Below are 26,090 nucleotides of genomic sequence, written 5' to 3'. Positions count from 1 at the left end.
CAATCAGGTTGTCAGATTTTCAGCTTGTTTTGGTGTAAGAAAGGGAATAAATTTGAAAACCATCTTTAGTTTTGCTGGTGACTTTCTGGGTCCATTAGTGAACTCTGTTCTGGAGCTAGGCAGTTGGGTACTCACCAGACAGTGGAAGGCTGTAGAGAAGGGCCCCCTTTTAGTACTCTCTCCCAAGCTCTTGTGATATTGGAGAAAATTATCACTGAAAGAACCTATCTGGTCTGAATTAGCAATACAAACCCAAGACACATCAATAAATCCACATTCTTTAATGAAACCATCCTTTCTAGGTAGAGACATATGTTAGGTCCTCTCTACTTTCTCTTTGAAACTGACATCATTTCATGAAATGTAAAATTACACAAAATAAAAAATACCCATATGTTTACATATAATACTTTAAACAGTTTTCCTTTTTAAAAAGAAAACTTTTAGGCATTTGGGATTGATGTTCAGAAGTTCAGTCTACAAAAGAAACTTTAAAAACATCTGCTAAAGCCCAAGGAACATTCACTCACAAATGGAACGCTAACAATATCAATCTGGAAGTTATCAAAGGGACCCAATCAACAGGACAACTCACTGTGAATTTGCTAGTTAGCAGGATTTTACGAATTATTTCAATCAGCTGAGCAATTCGTGAGTGATATGAAACTTTACAGCAGGGGTGTCCAATCTTTTGGCTTCCCTGGGCCACACTGGAAGAAGAATTATCTTGGGCCATGCATAAAATAGACTAACACTAACGATAGCGGATGAGAAAAAGAGTCACAATAAGAATCTCACAATGTTTCTAAAAAAGTTTACAAATTTGTGTCGGGCCACATTCAAAGCTGTCCTGGGCCATGGGTTGGACAAGCTTGCTTTAGAGAGAAATTGTAAAATAGAAATAGAGGGGAAACTTCACCTTACAGGCAAATGCCTCTAAATATTTACCTTAGAGGAAAATAGAGGGAATAGTGGATCAATGAACAGCCTCTCTTTCTCTGAAGAAATTCCACTGGCTAAAGTTAATTCCAGACTTTTTCCTGCCCTGCAATCCAGGCTTAGGTTTTGCTAGACCAGATTACATCAGAACTGAGCCAGACTAAAAACCCAGACCCCAAATCCTTCATTAGCCTGTTGTCCTAAGACAATTCTCTGAACTAAAACTATTTTTGCAACTCAGTGTCATCCCAAGGCTTGGTACCCAATTAAAGCACAAAGCAGGCTGCAGCCGTATCTTCTACCTCTACTGTTTGCTTCTGGGGATGCTTGGAGGCAGGTCACTGAGCAATTGGAAGCACCAAGGCAGAGGCCTGGGTCTTTCTGCTGAATGGACTCTGTCTAGTGAAGCCAGCCTCGAGTTTCTTTGCAAGAACCCGTGTCATGCCCCAAGTCCCCACAAGTGTGGGCTTCCAGAGGAGCGGCCCAGCTAGCCCCAGCTGAATCAGAGCTTGTCTTTTCTGCGGATACGTCACACAGAAGGCCTAAATAAAGGTTTTTCATAAGAGTCCCATTGTTGCAAATTGGCCATATGGTGACAATTGTTGAAGCTGTGTGTTTTTGAAAATGTTCATACTTAGGAGATAAAAAGAAGTATCATTGTTTCACCGTCCTGCTGAGCAGCACCAACTCTGTTTCTGACTCCCTCCCACTTTGCTATGAAATTTGTTAATCTTGCTTAGACTTCTAAAGGTTAAAACTGCAGAATTTTCATTTTCTTGGAGAAAGAACCTTAACAGCCATCTTAGGTATCCCAGTTCCAGTTTCAACTCTCATAGACAAGATGAGACCACATAAAACCTCAGAAAATACAAAAATCAGAGAAATGGAATCTACCCTAACAGGCAGGTGGGATTGGAGCCATGAGGTCAGCTGCTCCATTTGCCCTATCAAAGCGCACGTGGGGCAGGGTCTGCCATATGCACAATATGAGCGTGTAGGCAGAGCCTCAGTCCAGTGCCGAGAAAGGCGAAAACAGAGTTTGGTGAAAGGAGAGGCAGGAAATGGAGAGCCAATCCCGCAGGGCCCACAGTAAAGTGAGGACCAGGGATTGGCATTTTCCACACTGCATTGATTAAGGCTTTGACAGCTGATCTTTTACATACATACATATATACAGACATATATTATTAATAAGAATACTTTAATTTTTTTCTATTTTAAGGAAAAAAATATTCCCACGCATTTCTCTGACCTTTCCTTGTATTATTCTAGTTTTTGCTCCCAGCAATCACTTTAATGAGACACAGTCCTCTAGTGCCATATTCTGATCTGTAAAAAATATAACCTTTCACCTTTTTACAAATACTTTGTCTAAAACGATGCTGATTCATCCCAAAGGAATTCTGGCGCATGGGAGCTCTCTTGGCTCTAACCAAAATCACTCGTGTGCCGCCCTGCGTTCAACACCAACCAAACAGGACTTACAGTTATGTAAACATTATTTAAAAATTATTCCAACATAAATACTCTTTTAAAGCTAACATACCACAGCTTTTAGCTCATAATGCCCATAGATGCCTTAATGAAATGCCATTCAAAACTACCTCGCTGTTTAAATTATACCTTGAGGTGCTAAAATTATGTAAACATCATCCTCTACACTTCTCTAGAACAAGTGCCAAGTGTTGTGAATTCTGATTGCAAGTTGGTGATTGAATATTAGTTAATCAGAACAAAGTTACCAAAGCATTCTTTAACCTGATTGGCTACAGGAAGCTAGTCACTGATTGACTTGTTCCACAAGGTGATGATTCTTACATAACTTATAATTAACCAGTCCTCAACAGTGTTCACCCCACAAGGGACCTGAATTGGTCCCTCATAAGATGTCTTTGCACATTTTGCAAATGCAGTTTGAATTGGATGTCAAGGAGTCCAGGTGTGCCACGGCAAGTGCCTCCAAAGCTAAAAGAAGAAATGTTCTTCAAAGCCCGTGGAATTCCAAGCACAGGTGGAGTCTTCTCAAAGTCAATGAATGAAAAAATTTCAGGACGAGCCACAATATTGTCTTCTCAGCAGACGGGACTCTCGCCAGCAAATGTTCTGCTGTATTCATAATGGATGCCTTAGCCCCCAATGCAATTAGGGAGTGGGGAAAACCAAAGGGACAAGGAGTGTGAATGACTGAGAAATGGCTTCGTGGTCTCCTAATTTCATGACAATGATGTTCATACTCGAAACTTTCTCTGTGCACACTGCTTACTGTGATGCCTTTTTTAGTCCTGACATCCATCCGTATTTTCAGGTTTCTTGGTTGACATGTCCCTGGCAGAGAGAAAGAAAATGATTCCAGCCAAAGCTGTGAGCCATATGTTAGTCACAGCCAAGCTTTCATCCCTTATGCCCAACATAGACAGAAGACAGGCCAGCACCTTTGCAACCAAGTCCAGATTAGAGGAACGGCCAACCCCAAGGCTGGCCTTTTGCCACATAGGAGGAAGGGACAAGGAGAATGGGTATGAACAAACATAGCTTGAATGGTCAGTGACTTCAATCCTAATCTTTAACAGTTCATAAGTGATAACATTGCAGACAGAATCAAAAGAACATTTTCTCTTCACCTTGTTGGCCAAGCTTACATGACTTTCATTCAAATATATACCTCCAAGACTGGATTCTGAGTTTTTGTTTGAGAAAAATACTGTACACTGTTTTAGGGCAGATTTTTCAAGGTGCTATTGTTGTAAAAACAAAAACAAAACATTCTCAGTTTCTGTCTTTCAAGAACATCAGCACTATTTCTTCATGTGCAGGGCATCTTGGAACTTGGTGCTGGTATATCGGGCATGAAAGCCTTTCTTGCTGATGGTGTCATCTGTGTGGAATCGAATCATCAGGGAATCTCCCGCAGAGTAGATTTCTTCTAATGGCTGAGGAAAGGAGAAAGGGAAAGGAGAAGGACTTTAGCTGTGATTGGAGTTGAAAATTAGGAGGACGGGAGAGGATCTTATGCAAGGACACAGGATGTGTCCCTGGTACCAGAGACTCTGAAGAGCATCCAAACAAGCTTCTTTCCAAAAGAAAACATTGCAAATTCTGCTCCAGAGAGCTTTGCAGGCCCTGCTCTTCCAAAGATGATGCTAGGTGCATAGCTCATATAGAATCTATTATTTATTAAGTACGCAGGTGGGTCAGGTGCTACGCTAGGCACTTCCAGATCTTATGTAAACTTTACAGCAACCTTGTAAGGCAGGTACTATCCCCATTTTTCACTTCAAGAAACTGAGACTCAAGTTCTCCCAGGTAGGCGGGACCCAAGCTCCGGCCCTTCTGATTGTAAAGGATGCACCATGCATCACCGAACTCCAGGGTCATCATTGTGATGTGTCTCCCAGGAGACCTGAAACAAAGACCATTGTTCAGGCCTCTGTCCCTTCCAAGGACAAAAACTGGGATGGAGCCACCACATTTGTCAGAAAGGTTTTGCCAGGTGGTCTGTGAATGGGAGCCACATTCCAAGGCTGTTGCCTGCGAGGTTCTAGTGGAGCCAAAGTGAGCTTCCCCCACGGTTAACCGCTCAGGACTCTCCAAGAGGTTCCTTTCCACAGACCCCACAGTTGGAAAGACTTTATCAAAGGCAGTGCATTGGCTAAGTGCCACTTTGTCATTCTTTCTTTTCTAGAGGGTGAAAGAAGATGAAGGGAATTATTCAAAAAATATAAATGACAATTTGAATTTCTGTTTAGCACAGGAGCACTGGTGACTCCAAAATGATGTGATTTAAGTCCAGCCAATAGCAAAGAAGCTTGAGCGACCAGGCCTGGAGGCAACAGAAAGGAGGGGGCTGGTGCCCAGTATGGGCAGTGTCCAGTGTGGTGCAGCCAGGGGAGTGACCGGGACACTGTACTGGCCAGTGCACAAACTCCCACCAAGCACCAACTATATGCCAAGCCCTATGTCGGGTGCTGGAGAAACAGCAAACACAACAGGCCCACTGAAAAAGTGAACAATGAGAACACTGATGATGACCTTGAGTACAACTATTGTTGTGTATAGTGTGAGTGACTTGTAATTTTCATAGGCATTTGGTTTTGCTTGAGGAGAGAAATGTGAATATAAGAAATATATAAAAGCATAATTAACTATTTTTAAAGCCTGGGGGCCAAATAAAAATGGAGGAGAACGGCTGTGCGTGGTGGCTCACGCCTGTCGTCCCAGCACTTTGGGAGGCCAAGGCAGGTGGATCACTTGAGGTCAGGAGTGCAAGACCAGCCTGACCAACATGGTGAAACCCTGTCTCTACTGAAAATACAAAAATTAGGTGGGCGTGGTGGCACATGCCTGTAATCCCAGCCGCTTGGGAGGCTGAGGCAGGAGAATTGCATGAACTCAGGAGGCAAAGGTTGCAGAGAGCCGAAATCCAACCTGGGCGACAGAGCAAGACTCCGTGTCGGGGGAAAAAAAAAAAGTGGGGGGAGAGGGAAAGACTTTGCAAAAATAGGGGGAAAGTCCCAAAAGGAAAAGTGCTCTTCCATGGCTGCCTCAGTAAGGGGCCTTCAAGGACTGGTCCCTTGGCTGCCTCCCAGCCTCCTGACATTTCTCCCGCTTCCCACTCCACTTCAGCAAAACGTGCCTACTCGCCGTTGCTCGTAAGTGGAGGAGGTGGCCAGGACTGAAACCCAGGTGTGTCTCACTCCACAACTCATGCTGTGATTCATCACACTCTGCCCCGGCCCCAGCGTCTCCGGGACTTACACCAGAGCCACAGAAGCGGCCGAGCCTGGGCGCTGAGCTGTCGTAGCCGTCGTAGGCTTCCATGAAGTCGTAGCCGCAGTCGGCCTCCTCCTCAACCTCAAAGGTCTGGAACGTCAGCTCCACGCCGTAGCCGTCCTCTGCCACGATCACCCAGTCGCAGTGGGCCTGGCTCGGGTAGTTGTTATCCCCAAACTGGGCATGGGAATAGAGCTCTTTGGTCTGCACTTCAGCCTTCAGCCTGCCCCCGCACTCTGGAGCAGAGAGAAGTGAGATGTCCCCTCAGCACAAGACACCCTCGTGCCTCCCGCCTGCGTCTGCTCAGTTTTCTCTACAGAGCCTGGTGCGTGCCTGGCAGGAGAGGCCAGGGAGTCTTGTCACCCCATCTGATGGAGGAGTACACAGAGGCCCCTGACTCCCAGGTCAGGGCTCCCTCGGGGGTGCAAAGTGGCCCTTACAAGCCAAGGTCGCCTGTTACCAGCTTGAGAATACGTGAGCATGCCATTGAAAAGAGCTGGCTGCTTTTTGCTTTTTCCAGTTATGGAGACATGGAGCCAATGGATGGTTCGCTCACTGGTCGCTGGGATGTGGGTGGACCTATTTGCCACTTTATTCCCTGGAAGGGTTGGATGCATCTGAGAAGGGCTCACGCTCGCCAAACGGACTGACTGTAATTTGTCATTTCTACCAACAGAGGGCGATAAAAGCACATCAGAACTGCGGGTAAGCGCTCAATCCTGGAAACTTCAGATCCTATATGACTGGTTCTTGCAACTGAGGGCATTGACCATAGGCAACTTTGAGGTGCCCGTGGGTGTCACAGGTGAGCTGCCCCTCAGGTTCTGGGCTTGTATCCTGTAGCCTTTGTTTCTGGGTTTTTTATTATACAAGGACAGTAACTCTTGTTGGCCCTGGTCCTATATACAGTACCTTGTGTCTTGGACACTTAAGCCCACATAAAATAAAATGGATATTGGCCGGGTGCGGTGGCTCACGCCTGTAATCCCAGCATTTTGGAAGGCTGAGACGGGTGGATCACTTGAGGTCAGGAGTTTGCGACCCGCCTGGCCAACATGGTGAAACCCTGTCTTTACTAAAAATACAACATTAGCAGGGTGTGGTCGTGGGCGCCTGTAATCCCACCTACTCGGGAGGCTGAGGCAGGAGAATCACTTGAACCTGGGAGGCGGAGCTTGCAACGAACTGAGATTGTGCCACTGCACTCCAGCCTGGGCCACAGAGCAAAACTCCATCTCAAAAAAAAAAAAAAAAAGTAAATAAATAAATTAAATAGATAGACAAGATTGGTCTAGATTAGCAAGCACCAGAAATTCTGGAGGCAAATTCTTGCACAGCCCCTCCCCTGTGTGCTCCATGCCCCCAAGGGGCCCAGGCAAACACTGTTGTAGATTCTGGGCCACCTGGCCCCTAACACTCCTAGGCCCCCCTGGAGCTCCACGCCCCGACTGGCCCAGTCCTGTCTGACTGCCCATTCTGAGTCCTGTGTTGGCTCTGGCTTAGAATGTCTTACAGGTCTAACCCGTTTTGGGGAAATTTCAAATTCCTGAGAGCTGGGTGGTCATGAAATGAGCACAGAGCAGGGCGGGACACCTCCCCCTCCATCCTGCCGGACGCCCCCACCCTCCCCACCTGCCTGGACCCCGGGAGGTGGACCCCTGGCCTGCATCGGTGACCCCCGTGCCCTCTGCTGCAGGTTCAGCCATGGGAGCACCAGCAGATCAGATGGAGGGAGGAGAGAGAGGCCAGGGTATTTAGTCCCCTGATTGCCACAGCTGTTCTTCCACTTAGGTCACAGCTGCAGCCACAGGGTCTCTGCATGCAGCCCTCTCTGCCGCCAGCTTCCAGGAACTGCTCCCTCCTTTCATCCTCTGGGTCTGGGATTGCAGTTCCTTGCTCTGTTGGCTTTACTGTCCTACAGTGTCCCATACCCTCTCACCCCTTTGCAACCTGTCCCTTTATTAACTTCTCTTCAAATAATGACTGTGAATGTGCCCCCATTTCCGGCTAGGACCCTGAAGCACCTCTATTCTTCCTAGTCTCTATCTGCAGGGACAAGAGGGCTTTTAAACTTCCCTGGGGGAAGCTAAAACTAGAAGCTAGAACTCCTCAGGGAGTTTGACAGGGTTCCACAAACCATGCAGTGTTTTCTGCTGCGCAAGGGGAGGCCCAACTGCCTCAGGATGCTGGTTGCCATTTTGTTTGACCTAATTTATATTTTCTGGTACTGAAAAAAAACTGGGGGTAGGAGCTGTTAAAAGGATCACAGGGTCGCATGATCGTGAGCTCAGACTCAGCATTACAGAAGCAGAGTGGGCTTCGGGTGGCCACCGGCTCTGACAAAGGACACAATTGTACATCAGGATCAAAGGGTCAGATTTGCTTCCGTGGGCACTAGTCCCAGGTGGTAACATTTTAATGGCTAAAGAGCAGAGCCAAATTTCCTATTGACATTCTTCTACTTAACGAAGTAGATAATATAAGTTATAAGCATATACATTTCCCACCAAAGCACCTAATACAGCTGTTTACATTTTGAGTGGAAGAAAAAATCATGGGGAACAGAAACATTTTTCACTTTCCAGAACTGGTCCTTACAGGGATAAAAGTCTGCTTTCACCACTCAGTGACCCAACTTCTGGCTTCATACACCAGCAAAATGCCCGGGCTGGAGTGCAGTGGCGTGATCAGAGCTCACTGCAGCTTTGGACTCCTGAGCTCCAGCAATTCTCCTGCTTCAGCCTTCGGGGTAGCTGGGATCACCACGCGTCACTCTATTTCCTAGTTTTTATTTTGTAGAGATTGCAGTGGGGGGCGGGGTCTCACCATCTTGCCCTGGCAGGTCTTGAACTCCTGGGCTCAAGCAATCCTCTCCACTCAGCCTCCCAAAGTTCTAGGATTATAGGTGTGAGCCACCGTGCCTGGCCAAAATATATTTTTAAAAAGACAGGAAGAAAGGAAGGAAAGAAGGAGGGAGGAAAAAATGGGGCACTAACAAAAGGTTGTCCATTTCAAATTGTGTCCATTAAGGGCATTGAAAGAAAACAGCCATTTTCCTATGGCTGCTGAGGCTTCATTTTATTTTTTTATTTTTTAAGAGACAGAGTCTCACTCTATCACCCAGGCTGGAGTGCAATGGCACAATCTTGGCTCACTGCAATCTCTGCCTCCAGGGTTCAAGCAGTTCTCCTGCCTCAACCTCCTGAGTAGCTGGAATTATAGGCACCCACCATCACACCCAGTTAATTTTGCATTTTTAGTAGAGACGGGATTTCACCATGTTGCCCAGGCTGGTCTCGAACTCCTGACCTCAGGTGATCCACTTGCCTCAGCCTCCCAAAGTGCTGGGATTACAGGCATGAGCCAGCGTGCCCAGCCTGATGCTTCATTTTAATAGGACATTTTATCACGCACCTTCCTCCCCTAGCCCTCCCCCGGTCAGAATAAAAGGCAGTCCTTGTCCTGCCTTCACCATATCTCTGTCTCCTGTCCAAGTGCTCATCAGCCGGAAGCCAGTGTCCCACCCCAGGTACCTGTGCTGTGCACTGCCTGGAAGCCTTTCCTCTGCACTGAGGCATCCGAATAAAACCTGAGAAACATACTGCTGCCCGAAGCCACCATGGGGTCTGGTTTCTTGCTGCCGCAGAAACGGCCCAGGATGGGGGCCAGGCTGTCAGGCCCGTCGTACATTTCCAGGTGATCATAGGCACATTCCTGGTGCTGCTCGATCTCAAATTCACTGAAGGTCTGGGGGGCAGAAGAGCAGAAAGTAAGGCAAGGGCCTGACATTCAGCCGGGGCGGGGCCTCCTCTCCAGTTCTAGGAGAGGAAGAGGTGAGGCAGTGTGGGGAGCCTTCCAGTTGGCTGTGCAGGGGGTGTGTGGCCATGGTGATGCTTGGGGACATCTGTAGAGAGGGTCTCAACCTCTGCCTTGCTTTTGGTCCAGCAGGCGGTCCTATGAGGTAGTTACATGAGCTATTGCTACAATGACCACACTGCAGATGAGAGAGCAGGGGTTCAGAGAGTTTAAATGCTTGACATTTGGACAGCTATTAAGTGACAGAGCCAAGCTTTCCACAGCCCAAATCTGTCTTCCTTCCATCCCATCACACAGCTTCTCTCTCACTTAGGGCCAAGAGCCAGCAAGGGCTGAGGGCCCACTCTCTGTGTTGGCAGCTGTTCTAAATGCTTTACAAGTATCACCTCATTCAATCTTTACAACCCTGTGATGTGTCTAATCCCCACTTTACAGATGAGGAAAGTGAGGCTCAGAGCTGCCAGATGAGTTGTCCAAGGTCTCACACTGGTAGAACTGGGCCATGATCTGGCACTCTGGCCTCAGAGACCCTGCTGTTGACCTGTGCACTCCACTGCATGATCCTTCAGTACAACTGACACTGGTGAGGTTGTATGAGGTGCACGCTGCTCCGTGCAGCACCCTCATGGTGGCTGACACTCACTGAGTCTTTATTCCATGCCAAGCATTTGTGGGCATTTTCTCACTTACTTCTGGTGATGCTGGGAAGGAAGAGCTATTATTATTTCCAACATGCAGAAGGGGAAAATGAGTCTTAGAGAAGCTGGCTGACCTGCCCAAGCTCACGCAGCTGGAGACAGGTGAAGCTGAACTTGACCCCAGCTAGCCTTCTCCAACCCCCACTGCTACCAATCACCAGGTTATGCTGCCTCACTTGACCCTGTTCCCCCTAAGGACTGTCCCCTAACGCTGGCCAGGGGCGCCCCACCATTCCAGCCTGCTTTTAAGACCGGAATGCAGGCTCCTCAGGTGCTGGGTAGGTGGTCGACTGATGGCAGCCCCAGCGTCAAGGGAGATGGGATAAGGTGAGTGGGAACGGTGTTAGATGAAGACCTGGACCAAACGACAGACCAGGGACACAGGACATGAGCTGGGGCGGGGGGAGGGGGTGCTCAATTCATCTCTGGCCTGGCAGCACAGAGATGGAGATTGGGAGGGGGAAACAGGACCAGCACCGCAATGCAGGCTTTCAGAAGAATGACTCCCACACACTAACGCACGTGGGCAAAGCTCTCCCGCCTGTGAGATAGGGGGCGCTGGGGCAAAGGTGGTGGGTAGAGACACTGGACAGGGGAGCAGTGGCACCAGGACGGCCATGCAGTGGAAGGGAGCCTTAAGCTCAGCAGGCAGGGAGCTCCCAGGAGGTCCATGGGGCGCCCTGTCGCCATCCCCATGCAGCGAACACCACCAGCTTCCTTGAGAAGTATTCAACTCACATTCTACAGTAGCGAAAAGAGCTCAGTCAATATATCCACCATCCGTTTCCCGAGGAAACGCCTTTTGGAAACTACCAAGTGTGTCTATGAGCCTCGGGCAAACGCTTCCCGTTGTGCGTTTGCGCGCTCCCAACGCCAGAGGGCGCCTCCCCCGGGGTCCTCGGGGCTCTATGTTGCCATTGCGAACATTTCCCAGCAGATGGCGGTCTTGGAGAAGCAGTGCCTTTCCCTAAGGCGCTCTCCAGTTGATCCTCACCCGATTCAAGGCTGACCCGTGACAGCCGCTCTTAGCAGAGCAGCAGTTTCCCTACCGGCGGCGCAGCGTGTGAGCTGTCCGCTGGGAGCACCCTGTGGTCAGAGGCCCTGTCTTCAGCCCTTGACGCCCTGGGGGCCCATTCGCCTCTTCTGCTCCTTACTCATGGCTCTCACCAATAAACATCCTGCAAGTCCCTGTGCCATAGTCCATTGATCATGGACTTCTCCCTCTCTGTTCTCCTCCATTCTCCCTGAGTTATTCGTCCACAGTTCATAGGGTCAATCCTACTTACCTCTACAGTCAGAAAAACCCATTTTAAAAATGTCCATCTGCCTGAAGTACAATACATTCTCCAGCTGGCAAAAGGGTTTCTTTATTCGCCAAAATGTGGGAGTCCCTGGGGGTTGAGAAATGAGACTCCTAGGAGATTCAACTCCCCTTTGAAATAACTGTGCAAACCACACATCATATATGTGAAAAAGACTTTAAATAAAGGCTTGGGGAAAAAATTTTAATTCAAGAGGGAATTTGCATAAAGAACTTAGTCTCCTATTACTAATGGGGAAAAAATTAAGTTGTAGAAAAAATACGAATAGGATTTTATTAGAGGAATTTGAGTAACAAAAACATATATATTTCCCTGTGCACTGACAGTCATGATTGTCCACAGAAAATTTCTGGAAGGATCCATAAGAATGTGTTCAGAGTGGTCATTTCTAGAGTGGAAATGGGGGCTCTGGGGTCTTTTGATTTCTATTTCCAACCTCCTGTACTGATTTATCTTGTTTTTAATCGTGAGACTATATTGTCTTGTAAAAAAATTAAAACTAGAAACAAGTGAATCTCAAACAGCACTGCAGATGTGGGTGGTGGATGCCGCCTCCTGCTGGTCCCACTGTGCCCAGGAGTGATCTATAGAGCTTTTGTGTGTTGTTTTTTTTAATCTGCACAACAGCCCGATGAAGTAAGCTTCATTAGTATCCATGTTTTGCAGATAATGAAACTGAGACCTGGAAATGTTGAGTAACCTCCCCCCAGTTACAGAGCTAGGAAGTGGCAGAGCAGAGATTCAAACCGCACATCTGCCTGATACCCAAGTCCATGTTCTCAATAAACTACAAAAATGACTCACGAGTTTCACCCTGTGGCCTGCAGTCGAAGAGATGTTCCAGGTACACTCCCTCCGGCTGGGGTATTTGTCAGGCCAGTTGGGGCTCGCCAGGGTCCCCTCTGCACTGCTGATCTTGTGTGCACAGCCAGCTGGGGGTGGCGGGGGGACACATACAGAGAGAGAAGTCATTCACTGTGGGCAGCACGAGAAGGATTCTAGGGGGTTCTCCTCCCCTCTCTCCTAATTGTCTCAAGGTCTTTATCAAATGTGGGGGTGGGGTGTCCTGAATCAGGTGTATCCTGGCTCAGGGATGTGTTAGTTTACTTGCACTGGCTTTTCTGCCTTCCTGGCTGTGGCTCGGGGGCCAGGCTGTCTTTCTATTCCTATCCACATTGCAGTTATCCCTGCAAATATGTTAAAAGCACTGGCAGTGGGGTCAGGTGGACCTTGACCCATCTGGGTTCTGCCATCTGTGGGACTTGGGGCTCTTATGTAAGCTTCGGTGTCCTTATTTGTAAAAGGGTGCCACCCTAGTCGGGGTGATATGTGATCAAATGAGATAATGCATGGGAAAGGCTTAGGGCGTGCTCAGTGCATCTTGGCTAACAGAGGTCTGTTTCATCATTGCACCATCCATCCATAAGCTTCTTTTAGTTTTTCTAAGTGGTTTTATTTGGGGTCTACCAAGCGTGTCCTGGTTACAGTGCTATTTGCCAAGAGTGATCCCACAACTCATTCGATGCCTGGCATCTTGGCCAATAACTGGCATTTCTCTTCTTCTGTGTTGGGCACTGTGGACAGCATTTTCCATGCATCATCTCCTTGAGTCCTTCTCACCTCCCAAATAAGAAAATAGGTTTGGAGAGGGACAGTGCTTTGCTGATAGGGGGCGGAGTTGGGACTCAAACCGGGCCTGGCTGGCTTTAAGGCCAGTGCTACCACTGCTTAGAAAGCACGGCGGACTGTATCACAAACACAGAGGCTCCACGCTGAAGAAGCTGGAGAGGCAGGTGAGGAGGGCCGGGGTGAGGAAGGGGAGGAGGCAGCTTTGAAGAGGGTCCAAAGAGATTTGTCTCTGCTCAGTGCTACATCTCTGCTCTGCAGCCACACAGAGAACAGGCGCCCAAAGGGAGAGTGGCTCGGCTCCTGAGACATGTGCTCAGCTCCTGGGATATTTGTTCTGACACCCCCTGCCCTTGGGGTCAACCCACACAAACACACCCACTATGCAGGGGTGGGAACTTGGGAGAGTTGACCTCCCTCCTGTCCTCTCCCACACTGCAGGAGGCAAGCCTGGCCCTAGCCCGGGCACGCCTCACAGGGGCTTGACTGTTCCTTCCCTGTTCGGTTCTTCCACCAGCCTCCCACCCAGCCCCTCCACCACCTGTGACCATGCCCTAGGGCTGGGCTTGGAGGGTGGCCGCCTCCTCCTGAAGACATGTCAGCGCCTCCTGTAACATTCTAGGCAGATCCTGACCAGACTCTGCGGCACCCAGCCAAATCTCCTAACTCCAGACTGTTTATTCCAGAGATCGGGCTGTGTCTTCCACATCTTCCTCCACCCTTGACTTCCTTTGCAGGGCTTCATGGCTGGGGCCAAGGCCTGGAAGCCTGTGTGTTTGTCATACATGTTCAAACTCCCTTCACTGGGCAGGGTAAGAACAGAAGGAAGGCTTTTTCCAGAATGACTGGACAGTAAAAGCCACCTGGTCCTGAAGAATTTCCTACAGTGAATGGAGAACGGAGCAAAGCTTTTCAAATCCTATTTTCCTATGGGACCTGCATATGGTAATTAATATATGACAAAGACATAAATGGCTTATCTTTATTGATGTTTCAGGGCATAATATGTGTCAGAGAGTCTGAAATACTTTGTTTTAATCCTCACAAAAACTTTAAGAAGGAGGTTATGTTTAGACCCTTTTAAGCAAAGAAAAAACTGAGGCTCAGATTAAATAGCTTGCCCAAGGTCACACAGCTAGGGAACGGCAGAGCCAGGATTTAGACCTAGGTATTCAGATTCCAGAGCATGCAGGCTTAATCATTTGTAAAAATAACTCAGCCTACAGCACCTGAGGCCCCCAGGTGCCCCCTGAAGGAGTGAGATGCCCTGGGGAAAACTTCTCTCCCACAAGGACAGCAGTGGCTGGGCCTCAGCTCCGAAAGTGGAAGAGCTCCTCACCCCTACCCCTCATTCATGCACATGCTCACAGGGGTTTGGGGTGTGGCGAAGGTCAGCCCACCCCCCAACAACCGGAGGTCCAGCCTCACCCTCTTTACAGTCATGCCCGTTCTCGTGGAGCCGGTAGCCGTTTCGGCACCTGCACAGGTAGCTCCCGAAGGTGTTGACGCACTCGTGCTGACACCCGCCATTGTCTTTGGCACACTCGTCCTTGTCTGGGGAGATCAATGAACTCTTCTAAGAGGAAACACCAACTTGTGAACGTCCCTCAGGGCTCAGAATCCCACTTAAAAACAGCCTCCTCCAGGAAGCTTCTCTGATTGCTCCCCTTCCCCCTGACTGTTCCCTCACTGGGGGAGAAGCGGGAACATCTTCACCTCAGATTTCTTGCATATCTACTTGTTTCATTTTCCAAGCACTTGGCCCTGGTATGTGTTGGATTCTCCAAGTACTTTTTCTATCTTCTCTGGCCCTGCTCCCTGCTCAAAACAAGGAGCTCCCTGGAGGACAGGCTAGTATTAATCACAGTAGTAACGATAATGACAGTAATTCCTACTTACTGAATGTTTACTATGGAACAGGCACAGCCCCAAGCACTCTATGCATTATCTAAGTTAATTCTCATCCAACTTTAGGAGGGAGCTCTCTATCCACCAGTCTTTACAAGCCGGGCATGGTGGCTCACGCCTGTAATCCCAGCACTTTGGGAGGCCGAGGAGGGTAGATCACCTGAGGTCGGGAGTTCAAGACCAGCCTGGCCAACATGGAGAAACCCTGTCTCTACTAAAAATACAAAAATTAGCCGGGCGTGGTGGCGCATGCCTGTAATCCCAGCTACTTGGGAGGCTGAAGTAGGAGAATTGCTTGACCCTGGGAGCCGGAGGGTGCAGTGAGCCGAGATCGCGCCAGTGCACTCCAGCCTGGGCAACAAGAGCGAAACTCCGTCTCAAAAACAAAACAAAAACAGGTAAGGAAACTGACTCTGAGAATGGCTAATGTGACCAAGGTCACTCAGTGAGCAAGCATCCTCTGTGGCTGACCCCGAGGCCTGGGCTCAAGTGCCGTGACTCCACACCGCCCTCTGCACGTGGAGGAGCTGAGTGTTGGGGACACACGGCAGAGGGCCAGCCCTACCCCACCACTTCCAGCTCTGGTGGCCACAGGCAATTCCTGCCCTCTGTGCCTCAGTTGCCTCGCCTGTAAAATGGAGACAGTAACGGTATCCTCACTTCACAGGTTGTTGGGAGGGGTGAATTAATTAGAGCAGCACTCAGCCCACAGTGTTAGCTGCGTAATTATTATGTGAGAACTCAAGTGCTGGCCCTTGTTAAACTTGTGATCCTTGTATGCAGCCCTATCTAAAAAAAAAAAAAGAATGCAGAAGAGACGAAGTCGCCCAACACCCAGCACTGACCCACCTCTCTCCCTTCCTTCTTCTGAGTCCTTCTGCAGATGACTCACAGGTCCTCACTCCTGCTCTGACCCTCTCCCCTGTGCTCTGGTGTCCTATTGCAAACATGGAGCTGCCCTGCCTGTGATGCTCTGCTACATCCTCCGCTGAGGTGGCTCCTGCCCGCCCTGCTGCCCTGGTCCTCCAGCCGCCTGGCCCTCCCAGCTCCACACTGCCTGGCATGGCTTGGTCAGATGACAAGTTTAGGCTTCCCCTGCTCAGGAACCTGCAAACAGTCCCCTTCCTGTTTCATCAGGTCCCTACTCTTTAGCCCAGCGTTTAGGGTCCTTCATTGCCTGGCCTTCCCCAACTTGGCCCATCTCATGCCCTTGGCTTCCCAGCATGGGTCAGGGCTCTATGCAGGCCCATCTCATCTCTGTCTCTGTGCTCTGTTGAGACCTTAACCTGTGCTCACACTGCTTCCCCTACTGGGGACCCTGTACTTTCTCTCTAATCATCCTATCTCCACCTCCATGTCTTCCATCCCTTAAAACTTGGCTTAGACCACCCCAAATCCTGCAAAAAGCCTTCACCCACTGCTCCAGGCAGCCATGGGCTTCTCTTCTTCAAACATTAGCCCTTGTTGCACCGGCCCACCCCACAGTGCTCCAGGCTGGGACTCAGCAGGGTGTGTATCCCTGGCCTCCCTAGCTGGCATGTAAGCTTGTCCAGGGTTGGGGGCACTTCCCTGGCAACAGCTCTGAGCCTAGTAGTGTACTGTGCCCACAGCAGACACTCACAACAAAAAACGTGACTTGCTCAATGAGAGGCTGCCAAAAACACCCATGGAGACAGAACTCTGGGTATCTATAAAATCAACAAATAATTTGGTCGTTTCTATGCCAAGCATTAAGACTATAAAGATAACCAAAATACAGTTCCTGCTTGTAAACAGTTCACACTCTAATATGACGTGACATGCAGGACCTGCTATACAATTTACAAGGCTCAGCACAAGATTTGAACTTTGTTTAAACACTATTATGAATTTCTTTTTTTTGAGATGGAGTCTTGCTCTGTTGCCCAGGCTGGAGTGCAGTGGCACAATCTCGGCTCACTGCAACCTCTGCCTCCCTGGTTCAAGCGATTCTCCTGCCTCAGCCCCCTGAGTAGCTGGGACTACAGGCGCCCACCACAACGCCCAGCTAATTTTTTGTATTTTTAGTAGAGACAGGGTTTCACCATGTTGGGCAGGATGGTCTCGATCTCTTGACCTTGTGATCCGCCCGCCTCGGCCTCCCAAAGTGCTGGAATTACAGGCGTGAGCCACCGCTCCCGGCCATGAGTTTCAAGATGATGACAACAGAACCTTAAACCAGTGTGGGCCCTTCTGAGAACAGGCTCTGTGCTATTGCACAGGCCACAGGCCCATGGAGCTGGCCCTGGTGACAAGAGCCCTAATGGAAGGGAAGGAGAGAGTGCTGTGGGAACACTGGTAAACAAACAATCAATATGCTAAGAGGGTGCTACGGCTTGAGTGGGTCCCCCAAAGTTCATGTGTTGTAAACTTAATCCCCAATGCAACAGTGTTGAGAGATGAGGCCCTTACATGTGATTAGGTCATGAGAGCTCATTATTGCAGCAGTGAGGTCCTGATAGAGGATGAGTTTGACCCCCTTGCTGCTCTTTCTCACCCATGTGGTGCCTTTCACCCTGTTAGGACACAGCAAGAAGGCATTTGTCAGATGTTCCCCCTTGATTTTGGACTTCCCGTTCTCCAGACTCATGAACAAAATACATTTCTGTTCACTATAAATTACCCAGTTTGTGGTATTCTGTGATAGCAGCACAAAATGGACTAAGATAGAGGAATAAGATGAAGCCAGAGAATGTTACAGAAAGTGGCATTGTGGGTCTTCAGGTTGAAGTAGGAGTTTCCTAAGTAGGGAAGGAAGAAGGATATTCCAGAGAGAGGGAAGGCCACAGGCAGGAGGTATGACGAGAGAATGGGATGGGGGTTTAGGAGTAGAGGGTGATGGCATGGGGGAACAGTGGGGGGTTTATTCGTGATCACAGCACAGGGCACCTACAGAGGGAATGTAGCTGGTAGGACAGGTGGGCCAAGGCAGTGTCCAGCATCAGATGCTGCACTAAGGAGAATGGGCTTTTTCTACAGCTGCTGTACTGGCCCTGAGGGTTCATGGCCTTCAGTTTGAGAAGTAGGGTCCAATGTGCTGCTGTAGTGGGTTTAGTACTGTCTTCCCAAAATTTCTGTTCATGTGTGATATGGTTTTGCTGTGTCCCCACCCAAATCTCATCTTGAATTGTAGCTCCCACACCTCCCACGTGTTGTGGGAGGAACCCGGTGGGAGATAATTGAATCATGGAGGCGGTTTCCCCCATACTGTTCTTGTGGTAGTGAATAAGTCTCACAAGATCTGATGATTTTTTAAGGGGTTTCCCCTTTCACTTGGCTCTCATTCTCTATTGTCTGCAGCTATGTAAGACATGGCTTTGCCTTCCACCATGATTGTGAGGCCTCCCCAGCCATGTGGAACTATGAGTCCATTAAACCTCTTTTTCTTTTTTTTTTTTTTTGCTCCAAGATGGAGTCTTGTTCTGTAGCCCAGGCTGGAGTGCTGTGGTGCGATCATGGCTCACTGCAACCTCTGTCTCCTGGGTTCAAGCGATTCTCCTGCCTCAGCCTCCCAAGTAGCTGGGATTACATGCACACACCACCACCCCCAGCTAATTTTTTTTTTTTTTTTTTTTTTTGTATTTTTAGTAGAGACGGGGTTTCACCATGTTGGCCAGGCTGGTCTAGAACTCCTGACGTCATGATCTACCTGCCCTGGCCTCCCAAAGTGTTCGGATTACAGGCGTGAGCCACCACGCCCAGCCTAAACCTCTTTTTCTTTGTCAATTACCCAGTCTCAGGTATGTTGTGAAAACAGACTAATACGATGTGGAACCTTAGAATGTGATCTTACTTGGAAATAGGGTTTCTGCAGAAGTATTAGTTAAGAATCTTGAGATGAAATCATCTTGGATTTAGGATCAACCCTAAATCCAATGACTGGAATCCTTCTAGGAAAAGGAGGGGACACAGAGACCCAGAGAAGAAGGAAGGGCATGTGAAGATGGAGACAGAGATCAGGATGATGTAGCTACAAGGCAAGGAATGCCGAGGACTGCTGGGAGCCACCACAGACTAGGAAGAGGCAGGGAGGAATTCTGCCCTAGAACCTTCCGAGGCAGCATGGACCTGCGAACACCTAGATTTTGGAATTCTGGCCCCCAGAACTGCAAGAATAAGATTCTGTTGTGTTAAGCCAACCAGTTTGTGGTAATTTGTTATGGCAGCCCTAAGAAACTAACACAGCCACCAACAGATATATTTTAAAAGCCCTGGATCCAGGCACGCCCCCTCCAAGGCAGCCATACCTGGAGGGCTACAGGAGCAGGCAGAGAGAGAGAGGAGGGGTCCAGGGACCCCAGAGCCTGGAGTCTGCAAAGCCGCCTCACCTGCACTGCATCAGCCTGACCTCCGAACCCACGTACCTGAGAAGAAGTGGGCCCTGAAGCCGCGCTTAGAGACAGTGTTGTCGGACTTGAACTCCACATGCATGTTGTTGCTCTGCGAGGTGATGACCTCGGGTGTCTCAGAGCCACAGAACTTGCCGTGCAGCTTGGCGTCGGGAGACAGGCCGCTGCGCACCTCCACAAAGTCGTACTTACAGACCTGCAAGGGAGCATGATGGGGAGCTGCCCAGAGTCCCTGTCCCCACCCCAGACCCCCAGCACACTGCTGCACCTGCTTCCTGAGCACCTCACCCTGTCATGTGGGGGGGTCCCTTGACTCTTGCTATGCTGGTTATTTGAATGAGCTCCAGAGGGCACAGGGGGACCCCTGGCTTTCCCACTGAGGCTCTGTGGGGGCGCCACTGCCTGGCACGAGAGCACAGGGCTCCCAAACCTGCATCCCCATAACTGTAGCCTTGCTTTAATTTATTGTATACATTAGGCTTCCACACAAAATTTTACTTGAAGAAAGGGTCCCACTGCTAGAAGGAGAAGAAAAAGAAGAAGAGCCAGGGAGAAGCAAGAGGAAGAGGAGGAGGAAAAAGCTGCAAACCACCGACAGAATCTCACTCCCTTTTCAGGCAGGGAAACAAGCTCAGAGGGGGAAAGACATTTGTCTGAAGTCACATAGCTCAGCAATGGTGGAGCTAGGACTAGAATTCATGTTCCCTGCTATAGCAATGATTTTTCTCAAAAAGAACTTCACTGCTAAGGGGTCTTATCAATTGCTTTCAAGGATTATTTTTTTCTGCACAATATTCACTTTGGGGTGACGCCCTCATGGGCACCATGGCCTCCATGCATTGGGGTCATCAGCATTGAGGTCTCCTTCCAGTACCCCAAAGGCCTGACTCTCAGGTGAGAGCTACACCAGTACTATTCTCGAGGTGAGACCCCCCAGCTCAGCTGGGGTGGGGAGGGGGGTCTCAGGAATGGCTTGTGTGCCCCAGGGTGTCCCTCCAGCCTAAAGTGCAGATGTAAGCATGCGTGACTAGCACTCCAGCTGTAGGGCACTGCCTGGACCTCAACTGACTTGATCATCCATGATCATTGCCCGAAAGAGGAAACGGGCTGTCTGTAGCGTCCTTGTCCCTAGCTGATCCTCACCCCCTTTATTCACCTCAGCTGCACACCAGCTCCCCAGATTCACAGCCCAGTCCTGACACCTCCCACCCCCGATACCTGCCTCCTCCACTCTTGTCCTGATTCTCCTTGGATGTATCAGCGACAAGAGGGCCGCAGGTGCTCTATCTGCAGAGGGCGTGCGGCTGAAACTGCTGGAGAAAACCTTCCCCGAGATTCTGCTAGTGCAGGCCCTATCACTGTCCAAAGCTCCAGTTCCCACACGAGTCATCTCCCTGCCCTCCCAGCCCCTCACTGGTTTCCAGCTCCAAGTCACCCCTCAATACACTCCCCAATCAATTAGAGCACAGAGACATACGTCATTGCCTTCCAGTTCAAACACTTCAAACTGAAGGGAGATCCGGTACTGAGCGGGGGCCACCACCTGCCAGACACAGTTTTTGTTTGTGGGATACTCCTTCGGCCACCCAGGGCTGGTGATGGTTCCATTCAGCTTGGTAATGAAACCGCCACAGGCCACTGCACGGGGGAAACAGAAACAGGATTTCATTTATCTTTGGCTCCAAGTGACTGTGGTTTCCCACCAGGAGCAATAGAGCCCTGCTGTTCTATAATAATAATTTTTAAATGTTAGACAATTTGAACTGATTAATTCAGTGTCCTTTGCTCAAAACTATGGTTTCAACTGAATATTTGAAAGAAAAAAATTGGGGATAAATCTTTACTGCTTTTAAAAACAATGAATGCATTTGTGCTTTCCTTTCACCCAGTGACAGAGCTGGGGGCTCCCTATGGCTTGGGCCAAAGGAGAATTAGAAATGTTTGCAGCAAGCTACTCACCATACCAAGCTTGCATGAACAAGCAGATTCACGCACGTGGACAAGGAAGACGAAACACAAGCCAGGTAGAAATAGAATGGATGAAAAGTGCTATTGGTTGAGTCACTGGAGTGCTCACGGTTTTTCTTTGCTTTTGTTTCCTACCTTAATAATCATGTCAATTTCACACAATCATAGAAGAAAATAAACCATGGCCTCGATTTCAGTCTCTAGGGCAGGGTATATGTAATTTGGGCAGTTTTCTGACATTTGTGACAGCTGTCAGGCTGTTTCTCCTTCTGGGAGGTAGGTGGGTCTTCCACCATGTCTGCCCATTGTCCATTGTTCCTACACAGCCAGCCGGTTGCCCCATCTCTGCCCCCGTTCCCGAAAGACTTGTCCCATATCCCCTCTCATTCCAGCTTGGCAGATCCCACACCAACCTTCACACATCTTCTTATCAGCGGCCAGCTCGTAGCCAGGGTCACAGGCACACTTGTAGCTGCCCAGTGTGTTCACGCAGCGATGCTCGCACCCTCCGTGATCTGGCCAGGAACACTCATCCACCTCTGGTGGGAAGGAAGGTGACCCCGGTTACATCGTCATGAAGCCTCCTGGCTGTTCCCAGCCCTTCTGCATCCCAGTTTCACCAGCAAGTGTCCTCTAAGAAACAGGAGCCACTCCTGGTGACCACCTCCCAAAGAGTGCTATGTCCACCTCTAAAAACCAGGCACCAGGGACAGTGAAGGCAGGACACTGACAACACAAGCAGGAACCTTGTTAGCCGGGGTGGGCTCTGCCAAGAGGAGGTCAGGCCTGGAGAAGTGAACTCTTTGAGGTGTTCAGTCATTGGTCATTTGAGACTTCAAAAAATCTCACAACGTTCCATACCAAAGACTTCATCCATTTTAAAGCCATGGAATTGAGGACTTTCCCTACCCCCATAAATAAGCAACTTCTCAGAGACATTAAATAAAGGGTGAAGACAAAGAACACGTTGCTAGATGAAGATGTGTCAGTATTCTCTAGACATTAGAGACAGAATATGTTATTTAGCAGTTTTAGAAATACTCTTAAGAGAGGTATGCACAGGGAGATATTCAAGGTTACAGAAAACACGGGCTCTTAGGTTAGCCAATGCTGCCAGGAAAACCTGCAGGAAGAGGCCATAATGAGGCTGAGTTAGCAGGTGCTTTGGATGGGATTTGGCACCAAGTGCCTAGTGATGCGTTTGGGGTGACTAAGTAACAGCCCATAGCATGCCATCGTTGCTGTTCAGAGGGAGAACCTGGAAGTCATTAGAGACGCTCACCAGACACATTAACCCATGTGCACTGAAGAAAAGAAAAACCAAAACAAATATTAGAAATAAAAGGAAAAATATGATTATCTGTTGCCAGCCACAGTACATCTAGTCCTGAAAGACAGCATGTGGGATGTGGCCTAGCAGAGCTAGAGAGGAGTCTAGTGAAGGGACGACTAAACACTGAGACATCTTTTTCAAAAAAGTTGAACCTAGGAAGAAGAAAGGACGTGGGGAGAAGTGGGAAGGAGAGTTCTGGTCCACAGCACCACGGAAGGTAGGAACACAGTAAGTATAAAGTTGTTGGCCAGATACGGTGGCTCAAGCCTGTAATCACAGTACTTTGGGAAGCTGAAGTGGGTGGATCACAAGGTCACAAGTTTGAGACCAGCCTGGCCAATATGGTGAAACCTTGTCTCTACTAAAAATACAAAATTAGCCGGGCATGGTGGCGCATGCCTGTAATCCCAGTTACTCGGGAAGCTGAGGCAGGAGAATAGCTTGAACCCGGGAGGCAGAAGTTGCAGTGAGTTGAGATTGCGCCATTGCGCTCCAGCCTAGGCAACAGAACAAGACTCTGTCTCAACAACAACAAAAAAGTTGTTCACTAAATCTTGAAATAACTCATTATACATAAACTAAAAGAAATTAAGAACATCTGTGAGTTGGTAAAGACCTGGAAAGATACCCAGTCTTGCCCTCTCAGGCAGGAATCCTTTTGATAATGTTCTGGAGAGATGGCTCTTCAGACCCTGCTTGAAAACTCCCAGAGACAGGACTCTCACCAGTTTTCAAAGATATTTTTTGGGTTAAAAGTCTCACTCCTTACAACTTCCAATCCACTGGTCCTCAGAAAACACAAACGCTCCAATCATCCAGCTTCCCTCTACCCTGCCCTTTTCCAACTCAAATATACCCCTTTCCTTCCAATCTTCCTTGTCTGTGATGCATAGAGTCTTCATCAACCTGGCTGCACGTCACTGAGTAAAGGAGTGTTTGTAAATATCCCATCATTTCACATAGTGGACAGTGAACTTAGCTAACTCTAATGGTGATGTATTCTTGGGCTCAATAAAAGCTTATATAAATTAATCGCTTATTAGGGGAGATTGGGTTTAGAGAGACAATCCAGGCAGGGAGTTGAAGTTGCCCATCGCCTCAAATAAATGTAAGTCTTAAGTATGCTAAAATAGTAACAAGGTGCAGTTACTTTTTTTTTTTTTATCACCTTACCATATTGAAGTGCTTTCATAGACATTTGCTAAAAAGCATAGAAAGAAGAAAATAGTTGACAAAAAGTAGCGGAAAGAGTCCAGGCTTTAAAGTGAGTCAGACCTGGGGTGGATCCTCCAGCAGATCTTCCTCCAATAAATGGGATGACTGTTTGTGATTTAGCCTCACTGAGGCTCCCTCCTGCTTTAAAGTGAGAATGATAATATTTACTTTTAGGGTTGTGACGACTGAAAATGATGCATGTGAAGTACCCAGCATACAGACCATCGACACACAGAAGCCATCATGATAGACAGCAGCAGGGTTGCTTTCAAATTTCCAGTGAGTAGAGAGACACAGTGACGGGGCAGTGAAAAGATAAGGTTATCTGGGCATACCTGGACCAGGTGGGAGTGGAGCAGTGCAGGCCTGAGGAGGGAAGGGAGACAAGGCAAGAACAGAAAGAAGGAAAATGCTTCAAGGATGAGCCAGTGGAGGAAGATGGATGGGCAGGAGGGCAGCACAGCAGAACTCAAGACACTGGCTGGGGGACCTAGTGAGGAGGCAGAAGGAAACCAAGGAAAGAGCCCATTGGGAGAGACAGATAGACAAAGGACCAAGGCCAGGGGCAGAAGGAAACAGAGGAAAGAGCCCATCGGGAGAGACAGATAGACAAAGGACCAAGGCTAGGGACAGAAGGAGACTCTGATACCAGAAGACGCTGTGGTTGTGGGCAGGACACATAGGCAAGAAAGAGGCGCACAGAGGAGCAAGTGTCTTGGCACCATCTTAGCCAGGTGAAAGGAGAGAGCCCAGTGGATGGACTTGGGCCAAAAGCAAAGAAAATGTAATTCCTCCAGAGACTAAAAGGTAAGGTGCTTGGCCTTGGGAGGTAGACGAAAGGCATGCTTTTACACCTGAGCTCTCTCTAGCAAGAGGCATGACATGTTTGGCCAGTTGCAGCCCTGCTTCAGCCTGGCTGGATGGCACAGAGGTGCATGGGGCCTCCCACTGTGGTAAAGCAGCACCTGCTCCAAGCCCGCAGGCTCGTGCTTGCTCTGGGCTGCAGAGGCGAAGACCAAGGCCAAGCCCCCCAGAAAAATCTGGGAGAGCGTGGGAGTAGAAGAGACTGGAAGCAGGGCTCAGCTTAGCATAGCAGGAGCTCTGGAGTCTTCTCATGGTCCAGGTGGAATTAGTGAAAGAAGGAAGTAGTTAGATGATGAGATGGCTCAGGTAGGATCCCAAAAATTGTTCCAAGGAAAGTTAAGGAAAGGGAAGGCAGAGCACATTCTTAGGCTTTTGAAGAAATCCCTTGAAGGAAGCCAGTCCCCTTACCAAACCCTTCATGTGAACCTATCAGCACTGGGATAGGGGATGGAGGGATCAAGGTGGGAATCCTTTAATTCTTTATGTGGGGGCATAGGACCAAAATGGCCCTGCCATCCCTTGAGTGCTGCTGCCTTCTCCCAAAAAAACCAGAATTGTAAGGTGCTCTGCTTGCTGCCGGCCAGTAGGCTCTGAGAGGGGCTGCCATCTGGCACCAGAAGGGGGTGCAGAGGCCAACTGGCACCCTGGCCAGCGTCAGGCACCAGCTGGGCCCTGGGCAGAGCGCCTGCTAACTGGCACCAAGGCAAGAGCTTCTTTGGCTTGCTCCAGCTCTTCTGCTGGGACTTTGAGCTCCTCTCCAAGCTTCTTTCACTGGAGAAGTTCTGACACACGTGCTAGGAACTTTGTGTTCACAGGACATCTGACTGATGGACTTGCTGGGAAAAGGCTGGGCTGGGGAAGCTGGCTGGGTACAGTCTCCTGACCTTCGCTGTCTGATACGCCAGCCACCAGCCACACATGGCTACTGAGCACCTGAAATGCAGCTGGTCCAAGTGGAGATGTGCCATGAGCATAAAACACATGCTGGATTTCTAAGACTTAGTATGAAAAACATAAGATCTCTCATTAATATTGTGTATATTGATTACATATTAAAATGATATTATTTTGTACCTTAGAGTAAATAAAAATATCATTGAAATTAATGTCACTGGTTTCTACTTTCTTATAAGGCAGCTGCCAGCAAATTCAAGGCCACCTGTGTGGCTCCTGGTTGTGCCTCACATCCCATTTCTGTTGGACAGTGTTGCACAAGGCTGTGGTCTCTCACCCACTCTTCTTCCGGAGAGCCTTGCAAAGGAGG

At 48.9% G+C, this 26,090-nt stretch overlaps 1 protein-coding gene across 1 annotated transcript in view; it reads right to left on the bottom strand.

The window, feature by feature from the left end:
- Nucleotides 1-266: 266 nt before the first annotated feature.
- Nucleotides 267-26,090, bottom strand: part of TLL2 (tolloid like 2) — a 150,856-nt gene continuing 125,032 nt past the window's right edge. Inside the window, exons 14-21 of the mRNA XM_033187340.1 lie at nt 21,828-21,953; nt 20,924-21,084; nt 19,462-19,642; nt 14,600-14,725; nt 12,350-12,477; nt 9,243-9,456; nt 5,695-5,945; nt 267-3,869 (exon numbers count right to left, since the gene is read on the bottom strand). Coding sequence (XP_033043231.1) covers nt 3,735-3,869; nt 5,695-5,945; nt 9,243-9,456; nt 12,350-12,477; nt 14,600-14,725; nt 19,462-19,642; nt 20,924-21,084; nt 21,828-21,953 — 1,322 coding nt within the window. The 3' untranslated portion in view covers nt 267-3,734. The remainder of the gene's footprint in view (nt 3,870-5,694; nt 5,946-9,242; nt 9,457-12,349; nt 12,478-14,599; nt 14,726-19,461; nt 19,643-20,923; nt 21,085-21,827; nt 21,954-26,090) is intronic.

Source organism: Trachypithecus francoisi, unplaced genomic scaffold (genome assembly GCF_009764315.1).
Source record: "Trachypithecus francoisi isolate TF-2019V2 unplaced genomic scaffold, Tfra_2.0 Contig01579, whole genome shotgun sequence".
Lineage (NCBI taxonomy): Eukaryota > Metazoa > Chordata > Mammalia > Primates > Cercopithecidae > Trachypithecus > Trachypithecus francoisi.
The sequence above is the reverse complement of the archived record's forward strand: the minus strand, read 5'-3'. Positions and strand labels throughout refer to the sequence as shown.